The sequence below is a fragment of the Leptidea sinapis genome, chromosome 3 (genome assembly GCF_905404315.1).
Source record: "Leptidea sinapis chromosome 3, ilLepSina1.1, whole genome shotgun sequence".
Classification (NCBI taxonomy): domain Eukaryota; kingdom Metazoa; phylum Arthropoda; class Insecta; order Lepidoptera; family Pieridae; genus Leptidea; species Leptidea sinapis.
Window position 1 is genome coordinate 8657233 of NC_066267.1, and position 19803 is coordinate 8677035.

The following is a 19803-nucleotide window of genomic DNA, read 5'->3' on the forward strand; positions in this document are numbered from 1 at the left end:
TGTCCTAATAAGCAAATATTGGGGTTGAGCAGGTTATTGTAAAGTAGATCCTGTAGATGAAGCCACAACCTGAGAGTTGAACAAAGCAAACAGAATTTTATGACGAGGCGGTACTCGAACGGTTAGCTCAGATGGTAGAGCACCGGCACGGAACGCCGGAGGTCGTGGGTTCGAATCCCGCATCGTTCATAAAATTATGTTTTTCAAATTTTATTTGTGTAATATAATATATTCTATTTAAAAAAATAGAAAAAGAATCACCGCTACCATATTTATGTTCTCCTGTCTATGTAGTAATACGTCGTGCACGTGACGTCAGAATATATTAAGGTATACCTGCGTCATTCATAAGACGATCTCTTCTTCAACTGTACTTCACTATATATCCTATCTCATTCTCTTGCCGGCTGAATCCTATACATTTACATGTTTGTCTCTATCGTCTCGCATTTTCGTTTCATCGAGTTTCAAGTAACAGCGATTCTAAAGAAGTTTTCACTTCAAAAATTATAATTGATGTTTTGTTTTCGAAACATAAAGTGGTTTACCCAGGCACGACCGGAGTAAGATCGGTGACTCTGTGACCACTGTAACGTCACTACGCTAAACTTGGCGTAACTCACTATGAGAGCGATGTTATAACGTCACGCGGGCATTGTATGTCGTAGGTATGTAATATATAATGCAGAAATGAAAATTGTGGTAACTTATATCTACAATTACTTATTAAAATTAAAAAAATAAATAAAATTATTTATTTAAATATAAAAGTACTCGCGATGAAGCTTAATAATAACCTTAAACTTATTTCTGGGATCAATTACACAAATTAAATTTGAAAACAAAATTATTATGAATGATGCGGTACTCGAATCCGCTACCTCTCACGTTCCATGCGAGCGCTCTTGCACTGAGCCAACCGTTCGAGTGACGTAACGTTCATAAATCTTGTCTTGTTCAACTCTCAGGTTGTGGCTTCATCTGTTTTACATTTAAATTTTGTTTTCAAATTTAATTTGTGTAATAAATGGACTGTTTATATGTAATAAAGATTTTCAAGAATTAAAAAATTAATCCCTGCAGTTTGATGCCGTTTTTTGTTTAACCAAATTCTGCCAAAGTATCGATATAAGTAATAACGAAGTAGTTTTTACATGTCTTTTTAATTATGGTATTTTTAAAATGATCAAAAGCTATTATTTCGACATTACAAACACACACATAACAATTTCATTAGTATGTGAAGAAAAGCGTCTTCATTTAAATTGTAATTTTCAATTGTGTTTATTGTTTTTTTTTTTAATTTAATTCAATAATTTATATTTACATACTAACATAATTTACATACAATAATTTATAGGGGAATTAATCGTCGATTGTGGAAAAAATGCTACGAAAGATGGCAGGCAGCCTTCGGAATAATGAAGTATCATTTGATATTGGAATTCATACGTGGCTTAGAAAACCGCACAATGCAATTGTTTATCATAAACAATACATAGTCTTTATTCATTTATTTATTAAGGAAACAAACAGATACATCACTATAGTACAAAATGAAGTTAAATCTAATATATAAAATTCTCGTGTCATGGTGTTAAACTTTGAACTCCTCCGAAACGGCTTGATCGATTCTCATGAAATTTTGAGTGCATATTGGGTAGGTCTGAGAATCGGACAACATCTATTTTTCATCCCCCTAAATGTTAAGGGTGGTCCACACGATTTTTTTTTATTTTTTTTAAATTTGTTTGATTATGACTCAGCATTAAAAATACATACAACTTCAAATTTTTACCCATCTACGATCAACAGTAACTTTTGTATCGCGATTTTAATATCGGCAATACAACGTTTGCTGGGACAGCTAGTAAAATATAAAAATTACAATATTGGATATATCCTAGAATAATTTCACTGAGAACACAAAGGAATACAATTATACAGATATGAAAACAGAACGTTAAGATAAGTAAACAATAGAATATTTAGGTGAATACACAATATTATATAAATCAAGACACAGACAGACATACCAGTGGATAATAATGAATAAAGATACAAGGTTTAAAGTAAGGACAGTAATTGTTGTTTTAACTTATTCTTAAATGAAGCAGTAGATGAGTGCGAAGACTTCCTGATATCTGATAAACTTAAGATAGGGCCATCAGCATTATTAGGTTGTTTGGTTTTCATCAAAAATCATTTATTCATAATATTTAATGTAACAAGGCAGCAACTGTACAGCAGCAACAGCAATCTTAAGGGGAGTGAAGGTCAGCTAAAGTATTTGTATAGAATTCGCTATATAATGTGATTTTTTCTTTAAGGCGAAGAGTAAGCAGAAAACACGCAAACATGTTGTTTTTAGACAAGTTTTGTGGTGAAAGAATAGCATTTCGAGCTATGAACACTACTTAATCCTGTTACACATATCCTTAAGTCTTATTTGTAGGTTGCTATTGCTTGCTGTTGGTTATAGTTAACACTGCCGAGCCTTTTTGAAATACCACTTTTCATTGAAGTTAAACAAGTTTTTTGGCATGGCGTAACGCATTTTTTTGGTACTTCTCTCAGAAAAGTTACTCTTATAGCTTGTACTTTTTTGTGTAGGTTCATTTATTCAGACTAGTAGTAAATAACGAGGATTGTCAGCATATAAACTGTTTTCCACCCAAGAATTTTGAAAATATTGGCTTTGTTACATAGATGGCGGGCCGGCAGCCGTGAACTCATATCGCTCAAGGTCGATGGCATTTAGTGTCGCCTTAATCTTGAAGTATTGTTGAAGGTATCATAACTTTAGCAATGTCTTGTGTGTCGCAAAAAAAAAACAATTTTATTAAAATGGTTAAATGACATAAACTTTCGTGAGACACTTAACTTATATCTCATGAAGAATATGAACGTTAAAAACACAGCAATTGTCACTATACAAATCTGTCACTATAAATTTCTGCTTCTTTTGAGTGAACTAGAAGTTTAGCGAGGGATATAATTCATACCGCGGTCGATAATTCTAACTTCAAAAATAACAATGACATTTAAGACTGGAGACCGAGACAATGGCCTTGAGGAATCGAACAGAGCTAGGTAACCTCTCTCGCACAAGATTGTCATAGTTTTAATTCAGAATTAGAAGCATTTTTAATTTGTTTTTTTTTTATGGAATAGGAGACAAACGAGCGTACGGGTCACCTGGTGTTAAGTGATCACCGCCGCCCACATTCTCTTGCAACATCAGAGGAATCACAAGAGCGTTGCCGGCCTTTAAGGAAGGTGTACGCGCTTTTTTTGCAGGTACCCATGTCGTATCGTCCCGGAAACACCGCATAAGGAAGCTCATTCCACAGATTTGTAGTACGTGGAAGAAAGTTCCTTGAAAACCGCACTGTGGAGGACCGCCACACATCCAGATGGTGGGGAAGATATCCTAACTTGTAGCGTGTCGTGCGATGGTGGAATTCGGCGGCAGGAATCAGGTTAAACAGAGAGGACTCGATAGAAGACACAAGTTTCTCCCGGCACTGGTCGACGTTTTCCCGAGAGAGACCTGCATGGCCCGTGTATACGGCATCACCAGTGCTGTCGTCTGCATAGCAATTTATGTTGTTGTTACAAACATAATAAAAATTTCTTTACAAAACTAAATCATGTTAAATAGTATTGGTATACAATGGATACATTTTCGTACAATTTCTATCTAGATTGAATGATTAGCATGGCTCCAAGCTCCAAGGGGTATTCTGGTGATTTTTTCACAACGTCTATAAAAATAGAAATGTAAAGAAAAACGATTCTTCTATTCATATTCTGTAGATATATAATTATTTTTTTTATAAAAATATAAGCTTTATTTAGTCAAGAATTGGTTTCAATTCTGCGCTATTTTGACGATTTCTTGGGATAGCGGCCTTAAGAAAAATTGTTAGGTTTTTTACTACTCAATAGAGCGACTATTTAGTTATTTTTTATCAAAATTCAAATGAATGTGTATTTTACATCTATACTTCTTTAATACCGTTGAAATGCCGATTGTATATTTTAGCCAAACAAGCCAATACTGCGGCTGGAAAAGTTTTTACTCATCAACTTTAAATTAACGAGTTTTAAAACGATATTGAGCCGAAAATATAATTGATGAATTAGTACTCCATAAGTGTTTTTGTGTGTAATGTAGTAATAGTAGTGGGATATTTCTTTTTAAACTTACGGCTGTTCCCAATATTCAGTCTATCTCTTAGTTGAGATAAAAATCGTAACTATCGTTGACTTTTCTGTCCCAATAAACTTATCGACGGTAACTCCCTTATCCGAGCATGCATGTTTCTTCTGCATATCAATGATATGTTGGACACCTCCAACATTCATTGCTATGCAGACGATAGCACTGGTGATGCCGTATACACTGGCCATGCAGGTCTCTCTCGGGAAATCGTCGACCAGTGCCGGGAGAAACTTGTGTCTTCTATCGAGTCCTCTCTTGAGAAGGTCGCGGAATGGGGTAAATTGAACCTTGTCCAATTTAACCCCCAGAAGACTCAAGTTTGCGCGTTTACCACTAAAAAAACCCCATTTGTCGTATCACCGCTCTTCGAGAACACTTCTCTTAAAGCCGCGCCTAGTATCGGAATACTGGGTCTCGAAATCTTGAGCGATTGCCAATTTCGTGGTCATCTGGAAGGCAAAGCCAAATTGGCTTCAAAGAAACTGGGCGTCATTAATAGAGCACGGCAATACTTCAAGCCGGCCCACATAGTAGCGCTCTACAAAGCGCAGGTCCGGCCACACATGGAGTATTGCTGTCATCTCTGGTCTGGCGCACCCCAGTATCAGCTCGATCCATTTGACCGCGTGCAACGCAGAGCAGCTCGAATTGTCGGGGACCCAGTGCTCTGTGAACGGCTGGATCACTTGGCGTTGCGTAGAGACGTCGCTTCATTGTGTGTCTTCTACCGCATTTATCACGGGGAGTGTTCCGAAGAGCTGTTTAACCTGATTCCTGCCGCCGAATTCCACCTTCGCACGACACGCCACAAGTTAGGATATCATCCTCACCATCTGGATGTGTGGCGGTCCTCCACAGTGCGGTTTTCAAGGAGCTTTCTTCCACGTACTACAAAGCTGTGGAATGAGATTCCTTGTGCGGTGTTTCAGGGACGATACGACATGGGTACCTTCAAAAAAAGCGCGTACACCTTCCTTAAAGGCCGGCAACGCTCCTGTGATTCCTCCGGTGTTGCAAGAGATTGTGGGTGGCGGTGATCACTTAACAACAGGTGACCCGTACGCTCGTTTGTCCTCCTATTCCATAAAAAAAAATGCTGTTTGTCAATGCGACGACGTATAGCTTACCAGCGATATAAAGATATAAGAAATTGCAATTCACGCGTCCCAATATAAGGCGATAAGAATGACTTATCGGGCATATTGGGACAGCTTCAGATAATTGACAAGCTAATTACTGACAGTAGAAGGTAGTAATTTATCTGTATCTGTAGATAGTATATTGGGAACGGCCGTTAGACAACAATATCGCAAGTCTATGTATCACCTAATGTTGATAACAATAAGTATTAAGCTATGAGTCAATGAACTGCTAATGAATAGAAACATCTGGTTTACAAATGAGACAAACAATGGAGGGATGTATACGCAATGACGTCACCACGATAACTAATTAGCAAACGAATAAGAAATGAATTATTATTGTATATGCTGACTATACATATGGCTCGTGGGCGTCAGTTCACGCACGTAATGTCCGGAATACAGCCGGCTCCTGTACTATATTTTATAGTTATACAATAAACATACTTCCGGCCAATGAATAATGCTTATCGTTGCATACGTTTGAATATCACTGAATAAGTTAAGTGTGCATCAATGGATGACCGTTTTTGAAGTAATACGAGAAAATCGCTCATAAAGAACAATGGCGAAGTTTCATACTACAAAATATTTGAAATTGAATGGAAGCGTCTCAAGAACTGACGTGTACTAATTAATTCTCTATAATTTTCTGCATCTACTGACATTATTCATTTTCAATTTGGAACCGGGATAATGGAGAAATAAATGATTGTTTTGTTTGAGTTTTTAGGTTAGGTTTTTATTTTTTATTACTTTACCGTTCTAACTATATTATACTTATATATTATATTCCAACTAACATGTTCCAACAACAATAACACTGAATAATACCAATTCCAAAAATCTTTAAGCATAGGAACTAGTAACCATAGGCAAATAGTTAATAAATACCTACCTAATTACTAACGTCTACGGTACTACTATCTACGGTCAACAACTCTGAGTAGGTATTATATTATTATAAAATGGAAACTTGTTACTTGATGCAATGGTAATAACAGATACTACTACCGCTTCGGAAACAAATAGCGCTCTGAGAGAGAAGAAGCGGCGCAAGAAACTCTCCCAGCATTCTTTTTTTGCGCATTCTTCAATAAAAATATACAATATTGTACAGTCATTTCTATCGCTATAAAATAACCACAATCTAGTCCGAGGCTGTCCGATCATTTAGATATTCAGCAGTGGAGTAATAGGATTTACGACAGAGCCATTTTTTTTTATAAAACATTTAAATTTATTAATAGATAATGCCTGAACAGTGGCTGAGACTTTATTATAAAAGTGTATACATTTACCCTTAAAATTACTTTGCCCTAGCCTCGTTGTCAGTAGTCATACTGAACTACTACATAATACTACGTGGTATCGAAGTGAAAAATTATCACAAAAAGGGCATCGCTGTTTCGTATTGCAAAAATAATAACAGAGAATTACAAATGTATTTTTCATGCGTATAATTTTAGCCTATTACAGTATCTATTGTTCGTAAAAAATTGTACTTATGTAAAGAAAATACAATAAGTCTTTTTAAAATATATTCATTGTACATGTACAAGTTTGGTTGGATTAAATATATCACTCATTCATTCAATGTTCATTTTTTCGTCTAGACTCTAGAGCAAGCAGTTTACCAGAGGGAGGCTCCTTTGCACAGGATGCCGGCTAGATTATGGGTACAACAACGGCGCCTATTTGTGCCGTGAAGCAGTAATGTGGAAGCATTGCTGTGTTTCTGTATGAAGGGCGCCGTAGCTAGTGAAATTGCTGGGCAAATGAGACTTAATATCCTTAAGTCTCAAGGTGACGAGCGCAACGGTAGTGCCGTTCAGAATTTTTGGGTATTTCAAGAATCCTGAGTGGCACTGTATCGTATCGGTATCGTCTCGTCCCTGGATTTCATAAGAAAAGCACTGTTATCATTATTTACCCTCTCAATCCGCAAAAATTTATCGTGTTTCCATATTATTATTTTTTTTGGATTTCGTGTCCTGTGATTAAGGCGAAGGGTAAACAAAAGACACGCAAACAAGGTGTTTTTAGACAAGTTTTGTGGTCAAAATATAGCATTTGGAGCTATGAACACTACTTAATCCTGTTACACATACCCTTAAGTATTACTAATTGTAGGTTACTGATGCTTATTGTTGATTAAAGTTAGCACTCCAGAGCTATTATGAACTACCAGTTTTCTTTGCAGTTAAACAAGTTTTTTCTCGGCATCATGCATTTGTTTAGTATACTACTATCATAAAAGTTGTTCTTATAGATTTTACCTTTTTATGTAGGTACATTTATTCAGATTAGTAATCAATAATGAGGATTGTAAGCAATTAAACAGTTTGCGCCTGTTAAAATGTAAAATTTTCTACGCAAGAATTTAGAAAATATTGGCTTTGTTTTATAGGAGCCGTGAACTCATATCGCTCAAGGTCGCCGGTATTTAGTGTCGCCTTAAGTAAACAACAACCCATTCATGAACACTTATCATTTTTGTAAGAAACTGCTTCAGGAGATAAGAGAAGAATTCATTCATTCAGTTTACAGTCTGATATTGCGATCGGCGATAAAGTTGATAATAAAAAATGGTAGTAATATGTACCTATATACTTACAATATAACGGTTCGTTTCATCTGCATCCTGTACAAGATCTGCAAGTAAACAGAATATCCTGAACAGCTTGAAAACCGACTCATCTTTAAATACCGGCTTATCTCTGGTCAGCAGATTCTTACGGCACACGAACCAGCAAACCTGATAAAATATACAAATTTTTAGAGTAACAATTATTGACGATTGTGAATACGTCGCGTTAAGCGGTATTCGGTATTCGCCAAAAGTAAGTAAATATTGAACATCTCAGAATACCGCAGAATATGACAGTACCGCTATCTGTGTGACGGGCGTTACTTATCCATATGCGCAGTGAATATATGAGTGGCTTTTAGTAGATCAAATCTTCAATAAAAAGTTTCAATTAAACATATCGATATTATTTTTCCCATCACTAATGTCATCGAATATTTGCCCTATTTCAGTGCGTTACGAGGTGAATAAGATCCCATATTTTGTTTTTCCTAAAATACCTAAACTAGCTAGCCAGATCCCGGGGCGACGGTAGATTAGGGTTCATCAATTCACTGTTTATATCAGTAAATACCAACATTCTCATTTATCTTTGATTTAGCGCCAGAAAATGGATTTTAGTCTGTTAAGGCAGGTGGGGTCTAATAGACCGCGTGTCGCCCCTACGTTTGGTCACGGTGCGGGCCGATAACACCTCGTACAGGAACGGAATGTATTCAAAAATTGGTGCCGCAGTGAAAGTGTTAAGCGGTAGGTTAAGCGTTGCTATAATCTGTTCGCCAAAAGCAAGTAAATATTATTAAACGTCTCAGGGCGCCTACTCCTAAAATCGGTATTATATATATATATATCGTGGCATTAGTCGTGTCGAATCCTACTCTTAGTTACATCGTATTCAATGTCGAAACGATGATTGAACGAACGAAACATTTTTCGATATTTTCGGTCCTAACCCTACTCTTAGTTGAAAATGTCAGAGACGAATATTCGAATTCGACAAACAATCAAACGTCATTTTTACGATAATCTCAACGACACATTATAAGCTGTCTTTGCTATTATCGTTTCAAGTTGTATACATATATTTGCCATTCAACAGGATTTATTTACTACCAAGTAATTTAAGTCATTTTGTTGCTTGTTTATGCGTAGAAAGTAATACAAATGGCCGCCTGAGATATAGGAAGTCGACGAGAAGTGTTGAGATACTTTTTTTTACATTTTATTATCCGCAAGTTTTTTATTATTTATTCAATTTTAAATGGTCATATTAAATTCATTACATAATTTTTGAATATTTACATTTTGTGTAAGTGTTGCAAATTGGTTGTGCAGAGTCTGGCATTGTCCTAATCGCCTAAGCTTTGTTTTAACTATTGACACTTAGCAGCGACATAACACAGATTATACATAGTTTGCACATAATTCATTCACTCTAACATCGTAAAAAAATCAAAATATTAGTCTATGGTTACGATACGATATGGAATACGAACATTTGTTAGAGTAGAGTAGGTGCGAAATATGCGGATTATTATCGTATCGTTCCGAATATACCGTTGTCGATTTTGCGAGTGTCTCTCCAGAATAGGGAGAACCCCGATAGGTGTGACGGGCGTTCCTTATCGGGGGTCACTATACAGTCCACAAATTATTTTTATTAATAAACATACAAATATAGTCGTTGCGTGATGTATTAGAAATGATGATAGTAATGTTTTTGGATGATAGAGAAATAGCTATAGTACCAAAATGTGCACATAGATTTTGTTATAATCACTTTTATTGTGATATGCCGTATGACTTGAGAATAGAGGGTCTATTGAAGCAAATTTAAACACATTTAAAAAAATGTACTAAAATAATAATAAAATATTTAGGTTCATCCAAAAGCGTAATTGTAGACTTTAAAAAATATACTGTTTTTGTTTACTATACGGTTGTAGGTATTTGGAAGTACAAGCCTCTATTTAAGGTAAATTTTCTCAATTTTGATTGATACTATTTGTCGGAGTTAGTTTTGCCAGTGTGGACAATATGACATGAACAATTTTAAGTATTCTTTGGTTTTCGCGGCATCCTTCTGATAATTTGAGTTAAAATTGGTTGGCGATCAACACTTGAGGTAACATGCAAGCTGTTCGTATTTTGGTTACAGACGGCTTTTGATTAAGGTGAAGAGTAAGCAGAAAACACGCAACCATGGTATTTTTAGACAAGTTTTGTGGTGAAAGTATAGCATTTCGAGCTATGAACACTACTTAATCCTGTTACACATATCCTTAAGTCTTATTTGTAGGTTGCTAATGCTTGCTGTTGGTTATAGTTAACACTGCCGAGCCTTTTTGAACTACCACTTTTCTTTGAAGTTAAACAAGTTTTTTGGCATGGCGTGACGCATTTTTTGGGTACTTCTCTCATAATAGTTATTCTTATAGCTTGTACTTTTTTGTGTAGGTTAATTTATTCAGATTAGTAGTGAATAACGAGGATTGTAAGCATATAAACTGTTTTCCACACAAGAATTTTGAATATATTGGCTTTGTTACATTGATGGCGGGCCGGCAGCCGTGAACTCATATCGCTCAAGGTCGCTGTCATTTAGTATTCTCACCTCACTGATTTTTTTCTCAAATTCTCTCGCTACAGGCAATGTAAGAGTTTTAGGCAGCGCGCAGAATACTTCATGCTGTAAATAGTATCTGAACTCGTCGAAGGTCAACTCCTGGGATGAACGGAAATGATCCAGGCCTTTCTCCACGCCGTACAGGTCTAGAAGTGTTCCGATGTTTGCTGTCAGCACCTATAACAACAATAATCGTAGAACAATATATTAGAAATACAGAAGGAAAGTACGGACGGAAGAACAGTAAGTTTTAAGCATCATTTTTCATCTTTCAGAGCGGCATTTGTTTTCTAAAGCGGTGATAGGGATTTAACTGACGACAAAAATAATTTTAAAGTAATCAATTGTAATAAAGTTAATGACAATTATTCTTCTCATGCTCTCTAGCAATAGAAGAGGAATCAAAGCTGGCCTTTAATGTGGATGGTCACGCTTCTAAGGGCAGGTACTTGTATCAGCTGGGAAATGGCCGTCACTACATGATTAGGATGAACGCGGAAGAAAGTTCTTCAAACTGCAGTGTGGAAATAAGGAAGCGCTAACACTAAGGAAGTAAAAAAACAAATGTGTGGCTTTATGAAACAACGATGCAAGTGAAACTTTTTGTCACAAAATAAAATTAATTTATAATAATATTAATATCAGCAAAATAATCGACAGAAAAAGAAACACATTTATATTATACTAGCAGATCCGACAGACGTTGTTCTGTTCATAAAAAACTGTTGTGGATGGACTTAGCTGACCTCTACTCGCTGTAAAGAATATTCCTACCAAATTTCAAGTCTTTAGTTCTAATGGTTCCAGAGATATCGTGATGAGTGACTATATACTCGGAAATCTCTTATATATATGTATATATATATATAGATACTAGCTGACCCGACAGACGTTGTTCTGTTCATAATAAAAAAAAACTTGGAATTTTGTAAAATCCGTAAAATTTCTTACCCGACCTCTACTCGGTGAAAAGGATATTCCTACCAAATTTCAAGTCAATAGCTCTAACGGTTCCAGAGATATCGTGATGAGTGACTATATACGTGGAAATCTCTTTTATATATATAGATAGATTATGCTTTATGCTTTACTTATTTATAAAATAAATTACGTAAGTGTTCACCCTACCCTGTGAAAAAAGCTTTCACAGGTATGGGATTCGAACCCAAGATTCTTATCGAAACCAGAGCTAAAGTCTGACACCTTAGACTACCCGGCCAACCTGACTTGAAAGTAGTAGTTGAAATTAATGATTCAACTTCACCCCTACTCCGCGGCCGGCTGTAATGCGACATGCGATTGATCGACGAAAAAAATTGAGATGATGTTTTATAAAACTTTCATCTTAAAATATAATATTTGTAACTGCTTTGAATAATCGTAATTGGTGAAAGATTGGTTTATTTTGTGGCAATTTGGGAGTTGGAAATTTGGAATTGGGAAAAATACCAAATAATTTATCCACCAGTGGCTGGAAATATAGCACTATTTTTTCTTTAAATACTTAAAATGCTGGAAATATTTTCATAATACCTGTATTTATTTACAGTTTGTGTAAATTTATGCATCGGTTTTTCGGTTAATTACATTTATAATTTTCATTTAATTGAGAACATTTGAGTATCAATTGCATCACTTTTTAAAGAGTGTTTTTAAAATATTCGTAAAATGATAGCTGTTAATATTTATTTCAAATAGTGGCGATGAGTTCTTGCCGCATCTTCTTATCTGACATTCATAAGTTTCTTTTGACCTCATGACTTACTTTTGCATTTTAGTTTTGTATTCCAAAAGGCGTCTCAATACGTAGGTCTTTTATGCACAGTTCTGAAGACAGTGACACAAAACACTTCATATTGGATCGCGCATAACACTTTAAGACTAGTGCAGAATACAGAAGGTATCTAGAAGGTGTGTTCATACTTACTGGACAGTTATGTTATGTATCAAGGCATCTTTGTTTGTTCCTGTACGCGATATGAAGTGCAATGACATGAGTAAGTTTACGGTACAACTTACAAGTTGGCAGCTGTCTTTTTGCTCTTGTCTGTATTACGTGTTACACATTACTCTTATGAAGATGTCTGTCGATTCTTCGTAATCTTATATTAAAGCATTCGATCGCCAGGGTATCATTCAACTCGATTGCATATTTTTTTAAGATTGAATATGTTAAGCATTTTAGAGCACATTTCAACTATCGTTGGAATATTTATATATTTGGATATTTTTACCCCTTTTGACTTTCAAATTCATGTCGATTATAAACTGTCTGACGACAAAGAGATTCAGTTTATTGGTAAATCTTTAGCTCGGGGGCTAATGACAAGGGTATTTGCTCCGAGATCATTAGTTTGTCAAATTGTCAAATTTTTAAATCCAAATAGCTTTCGTGTTGTCCGTTCTCTGTCATAGATATAATACTTTTACCTCTTTGGTGTGACGGTCGGGCAATGTCTGTTAGTAAAGGTAGTTTTCATTTTTAAAATTCTACAAAGTAGACCAAAATTGTGAAACAGCGTTCTTCTTTAAGGATTGTGGTGCTAGCTGAGCCTCTTCAATACATTTTTAACACATGCGTGAAATATAGCAAATTCCCTGAATTATGGAAACCACGAGAGTTATTCCAGTCCCAAAGGGTAAAGCGGGACCAGATGTCAGCGGGTATAGATCGGTGGCAGTCCTATCAACGCCGGCAAAAGTTCGAGTCATATATACATCGCAAGCTGTACGCCCAAGTGTCAGCGCAATTTTGCGACTCCCAACACGGGTTTCGTCCAGCCCGAAGTACTGCCACTAATCTGCTTAATCTGATGACATATTTTGTCCCAGCAATGGACTCTAGAATACAGGTAGTGGTTTACCTTGATTTCCGAAAAGCATTCGACACTGTCGATGACGTATTGCTGAGGAAATTAGCGGATGTAGGTTGCTCGCCAAAAACATAACAGTTCTGGGCTTCTTACATGAGAGGTAGAGAGCAGTTTATAATAGGTCCTAAGCATCTGCAAAAAGGAGACATTGCACAGCAAATGTAAATGATGTAAAGTTAATGCTCCAAAAAAGAGAAAAATCGGATTGCGATCACCTACAAGACGACATCTCCAAACTCATAGACTGGAACAGGGAGAACAAATTGAAATTCAATCTTGCTAAGTGTTGTGTCTTAAGTTTTACCCGAGCCAGTAAACATATATTGTTTAACTAGAAGATAGGCATGGATACAGTGCAGCGAGTGAAGCAGATACAGGATCGGGGTGTTTTGTTTACTTTGGACTTGATGTTTAGAGAGCATATTATAGAATGGCCTGTAGGAATTTAGGTTTTGTTTTGGGACAATCTAAAGAGTTCACTATTATCACAACCGTCAAGGTACTTTATAATGCACTGGCGTCTTGAGTACAACTCAGCGATATGGGCCCCTTATGAGGATAAGTACAGGTTGATGTTAGAGCGTGTCCAAAACAAATTCGTTAGGCACCTATAGTTCAAGGTATATGGAGTATACCCATTTTACCCACTTATGTACCCGACACTGTTCGTGCTGGGTATGGTTGGATATACCGAGTTGAGCGTCCGTAGGGATTTTTTCTATCACCGCATGTGGTGAAGTTGCTGCGCGGGAAGGAGTACAACCCGGGAGTTCTGTGCTGCTTGAGTCTCCGTGTGCCAGACCAGTACGTGTGGAGGCGCCTCCATCCGCCACTACTATTTATTCAGATGGCGAGAATAAATGTGTCGGCAAAGTCGCCTTTAACTAGAGCCCTTCGCCATATAAATGAACTCTACAACAAAGTAGACACTTTTGAGTGTACGTGGAGTGAACTAGCAAGGTTATTGTTATATGTTGTATGTTATGGTAAATAGTTGTATGTTCAAGTTTTTTGTATTTTCTGGTGTGATGTTTTATTTTTAATGTAATGTTTGAATGTATGATTAGTTTTAGATTGATTTGTTTGTTGTTTGCTAAATAACTAAATAAAATTTTGGGTTTGTGCGCTTTCGGCTGTGCCCATTCATGTTTGTAAATGATTGTTCACCACGAAGCCTTGGTCTTGGTCCGTGGTCTTCTCATCCCCTTTTTTTTAAATGAAATGCCAGTGCTTTTTAACAACAAACTCTTCATCTCGCATTATCACCACAACTATCACTCCCTCGGTATATCTCTCGGCTATCTTTTCCGAAATGGAAGCTTCTTGGGTACTATAATCTGGTCCCTCTCGCTGCATCTGCATCTCGGTTGTGCTCATCAGATAATACGCAGATGCGCTGCGTTTTTTCTGCGTATTTATTTATCTACAATTAGGTACAATAACAGATAACAGGATAAAACTATCATCTACTAACGAGTACAGCATATTTTATGATGAACCTGAGATCCAATTAAAATTGTACACATCATTCGTCAAATACAGTAAAAAAATATATAGAAAAAATATAAAGAAGTTTCAAAAAAATATTCTAGATAGGTTGTTAATTTATTAACAACGTCGTTATTTTAACGAGTGTTTTATGAAGGTGCGTTTAATGCCTTCAGAAATTTCGTGAGCTATTTATGGGCAACAATAAAAAACAAGAAATAAAGTGACAGAAAAGGTCAACATCGTAATAAACGTGATAATAAGAGAGCGAACACAATCGTTGGCCAAAAGGCTGGTATACAATGCCATATACTATGATATTATGTTGTCTTGTTTGCATGGAAATAGTATTAGGTCTTACTATAAGCTAAAAGGCATAAAAGGCATTTATTTTCTCAAAATTGATTCCGTTAGAATTCTTTTTGATGTCATTTCTAATAACTACTAGATACTACTACCGCTTCTGGCGCTCTGAGACCCCTTTTTTTTTTCTGTACCTCTATTTGTCTGTATTTCATGTTGAGTTCACGCTTGAAAGCGTAACAAACAATCTTAAATTCGCATTTAATATTAGTAAGAATAATTAAACATTACTGACAGGCAAATAGATTGATCTGCGGGCCTACCATGAACTCTTATTGCGATTCAATTGACAACCTAAAATGAACTGCTTTGCTATTTCGTACCACGACGTGATTAGAGCTATCTAATTTAGGTTGACGTCAAATCAACTGATTAAATCGCAATGATGTCAATTGAATGTCAAAAATGATATCAACTGAATCGCAAACTGATTTAGTGCGTTCATTCATTCGTACCATGAGGTATTATTTCAACCTAAACTGGATAGCTTATTTGTCAAAGTGACCGATTCGAAAAAAGTTGCTACTTGCTCTAAGGAAAGTGAATCGTATTGTTAATAACTTCTAAAAAATAGTGAAAACATAGAAAACAAAAATTTTATCGATTAAAGATGAGGTGAGAATACTTTATTGGACTTTTTCGTAAAACAAAATACTGAAAATAAATATCAAAAATTAAAATACTAAAGACGAGGCAGTAAGGGCCTGAGCTATAGCCTGTTCGCAAGAACGAATTAAAAAAAATGTACTCTGTGGTCGTTTCAAATGAAACATCAATGGAGGTGCGTTCATAACTCTTTATTTTTACGAAAACACATTAATTTGCACAAGCAAACATTTAATTTGTAATTCAAAGAACTATATTTATTTATATTACTATTTTTTAATAAGTATAAAAAAGGGCTTAATGGTTTATAATTTGACGCAATTGCGCAATTTTAAAATGCGTTTTTAGAATTTTCTACGCAAAAAAACCGCTAAAATCATTGTAAAATCATACATTTCAGGTTTCGAAACGCAATTTTATTTCGTTCATTCTTCGCGATAAGCGATCCAAACGCCATTCAGCAAAAGGCACTTCATGGTACGAATTTTAGTGATTCAGTTTGGGTACCTAAACTGAACTGCATCGGATTCGCATCGCTTATTAAAAGTTGATGGTAGGCCCTCTGTACCTGAGCACCGGCACGGAACGCCGGAGGTCGTGGGTTCGAGTCCCGCATCGTTCATAATTTTTTTTTTCATATTTTATTTGTGTATTACTCCTAGAAGTGAGGGTTATCACTTTAAAAACACAACAAATTGTTTAGCTTTACAAGAGCGACATCTCAAGTCAATTTCCTAATATGCAAATATTGGGGTTGAGCAGGTTATCAACTGTAAAGTAGATCCTGTAGATGAAGCCACAACCTGAGAGTTGAACAAAGCATGCAAGATTCTGTAACGATACGGCACTCGAACGATTGGCTCAGTTGGTTAGAGCACCGGCACGGAACGCCGGAGGTCGTGGGTTCGAGTCCCGCATCGTTCATAAAATTTTGTTTTTCAAAAAGATTGAACTGTCTCTGGTAAATTTTGCTGTGATTGGTCGTGGTATTAATAATCTCAAGCAAACTCTACTGAACGAACTCTCTCATTCAGTAACCAAAAAATATATCTACAAAGACTGTAATATTAACTCTTAAAGAATGCGTAATAGAAGATTATATAAAGCGACAAAATAAAGATAAGACGTTGACGGTTCTATGAAATTGTCTGTTTGTTGTATGAGTTAGTAGTTTATTCGATCCTCATCAATGAAGTCATGTTCTTAATTAAAGAATACTTATATTTGTTTGAGCTTGGTACGAACCTAATAATGCACTAAGATCGATTGACGGTCATTTTCTCGTCTAAGCTCGCACATCGCAAAAACATTATTTGATACTAGCTGACCCGACAGACGTTGTTCTGTATATTATAAATAAAATAATGTTTTTATATGAATTTGTCAATAATATATCATAACATCAAAAATTACTTCGTAAAATATGCACCATGCTGTCGTAATGAAATTGTTTCACAGCAGAACTGTCAAACCATGCGTCAATAAATTCTCTCATAGAAATTATGTATGGACAGATCAAAGTAAGCACAAATTTGTTGTTTTTATTTAATTTAACAGCATTTTCCTATTTATTCACCTTTTAGACCTTCTCTGGACTTCCACAAATAATTCAAGACCTAAATTGGTCCAGCCGTTCTCGAGTTTTAGCGAGACTAATGAACAGCAATTGATTTTTATATATATATATTTATTTTCTTTGTGTCAAGTATTTGTATACTCAATTACTTGGAGATCTAAAATGTATTTACAACACATATAATGTATTAACCCTTGTAAACAAACATCTTAGTTGCTTATTTACAATTGTATACCATTGGTATTTTCCGTGCATGCAGAAATACTCAAAACGCAACATCAGAAATTAACCGCAAGAATTATATAATTTCACTGCAGCACCATAAAACCCATGCCCTAAATTGATGGTAATTTCATTAATTCGAGCCGACATATCATATACGTTACTCATTCCGTTTTATTCCGTAATTGATGTTAACTTGAACAGTACAAGCTCAGTTTCATGCAGTGTTGTTTCTGAATATATTTGGTGAGTTCTGTTTGTATATCATGGAATCTTTGACCGAATTATTGTCCGAATAAAGCAAATAAGCAAAATGTCTTTTTGTGAACATTTTTGCAAATTCTTGGTTTATTCACAGTTATAACTTTATACCTAGTTTATTTGTAAGGCTGAATGTAATTTGAGTTTCTCCGACATATTAGGTGCTCCAAAAGCGCAATTTTTTTTTTATGAAAATAAGGAACAAGACGAGCAGGACGTTCAGTTGATAGTAATTGATACGCCCTGTCCATTACAATGCAGTGCCTCTGAGGATTCTAAAAACCCAAAAATTCTGAGCGTCACCTTGAGACATAATATGTAAAGTGTCATTTGCCCAGTAATTTCACTTGCTACGGCGCCCTTCAGACCGAAACACGGTAATGTTTACACATTACTGCTTCATGGTAGAATTAGACGCCGTTGTGGTACCCATAATCTAGCCAAGGAAGCCTCCCATTGGTAATCTATTATCTCTCTAGTATCCTTAAATGAGTACATCATGTCCTATATATATGACCTTTGCAGCTGACCCGGTCATGGGGTGGAATGACGTCACAATACAGTAAAACGATGGTTTACTTATCGATGCATGTTCTACCTACTTGTTTGTGATATTATCTATAGTAACATTATAAAGATGAAAAGTTTGTACCGACAGTTGTAGGGGGTAATATCTGGATCTGCTGAACTGATTTTGAAAATTCAATAGAAAGCAACATTAGTTGTGAGTTAATGATGACTCATTAACCCGAAAAATGAAAAAACTTGTTCGTGGTAGTCTAGTAACTGTAAAGTCGGAGAAAAAACGGTCGAAACGCAACGTTTGTTACGAACACTCCCGTAACGATGAGAGATATATGATTGTTTTGTATATACATGGGGCACACCAAAAGTTTTGCACTTCTAGCTGATCGGAACTATTTGAATTTCGAATGTTATATTTTTTGAAACGTTGCAACCTTCTTAGTAATAAAAAAAAAAACAATTGGCGAGAAATCATTTGTCAATTGTTTTTATCAGACATCAAAGTTTGGTTATAGCATGTTGTTTTTTTTAAGTTACGCTAAGCTTTAGAAGAAGCGATATTTAAGGGTCACCTGATGGTATGTTACCACCGTGGCCTATTATCTCTCGTAATACACAAGCATTGCGAACTTATAAAACATCGAATAAAAGTACATAATATGAATTCTAAAGCCGAAAACACAGTGGTGACGGGCGAGAATCAAACCGGCGGCACCGGTGGCGAGAGTAAATGGTTCTACCTATTGGGCCACCGAATATTCTTTAACCGACTTCAAAAAAGAAGAACGTTTTCAATTCGTCAGCTTTGGAATGGGTGACCCGATTATGATAATTTAATTTTTTTTATTTGAATGTTGGTGCTTCCCGTGTGATCCCAATGCAATTTGGTCCAGATCTGACAATGGCATCCATGAGAAAACCATAAGAGCCTTAATGTGCTATATATGTTCGCATCAAATTTACAAATAACTGAAATATCGCGCCAATCGATTTCGATGATTCATTTTTGCGGCCCCCCCCCCACGGCCCCGCTCTCGCCTCTCGCCTCCTCACGTCGCGCCTGCCACTCAAGCACATCTCACCTATGACTAGTTGTTCGACTCCAAAAATCACAATAATCGTAACTAGAATTAGATTAATTTGTAAGATTGTTTAAAAAACGCAATTATTTTTAAACTTTTTAGTGTATATTATATCTATTATCTCGTTTTAGAGTTTGTGTTTTTGTTTAAATTTTTATGTTTTTCAAAATAGAAACTGAATACACGTTTCTTCATATTTACAATACGTATTGGAAAATAAT

General features: G+C 35.9%; 1 protein-coding gene across 1 annotated transcript in view; it reads right to left on the reverse strand.

Annotated features, from left to right (window-relative positions):
• Positions 1 to 19803, reverse strand: part of LOC126979624 (differentially expressed in FDCP 6-like) — a 42794-nt gene that overhangs the window by 16118 nt on the left and 6873 nt on the right. Inside the window, exons 2-3 of the mRNA XM_050829055.1 lie at positions 10575 to 10763; positions 7988 to 8128 (exon numbers count right to left, since the gene is read on the reverse strand). Of these exons, the coding sequence (XP_050685012.1) occupies positions 7988 to 8128; positions 10575 to 10763 (330 nt within the window). The remainder of the gene's footprint in view (positions 1 to 7987; positions 8129 to 10574; positions 10764 to 19803) is intronic.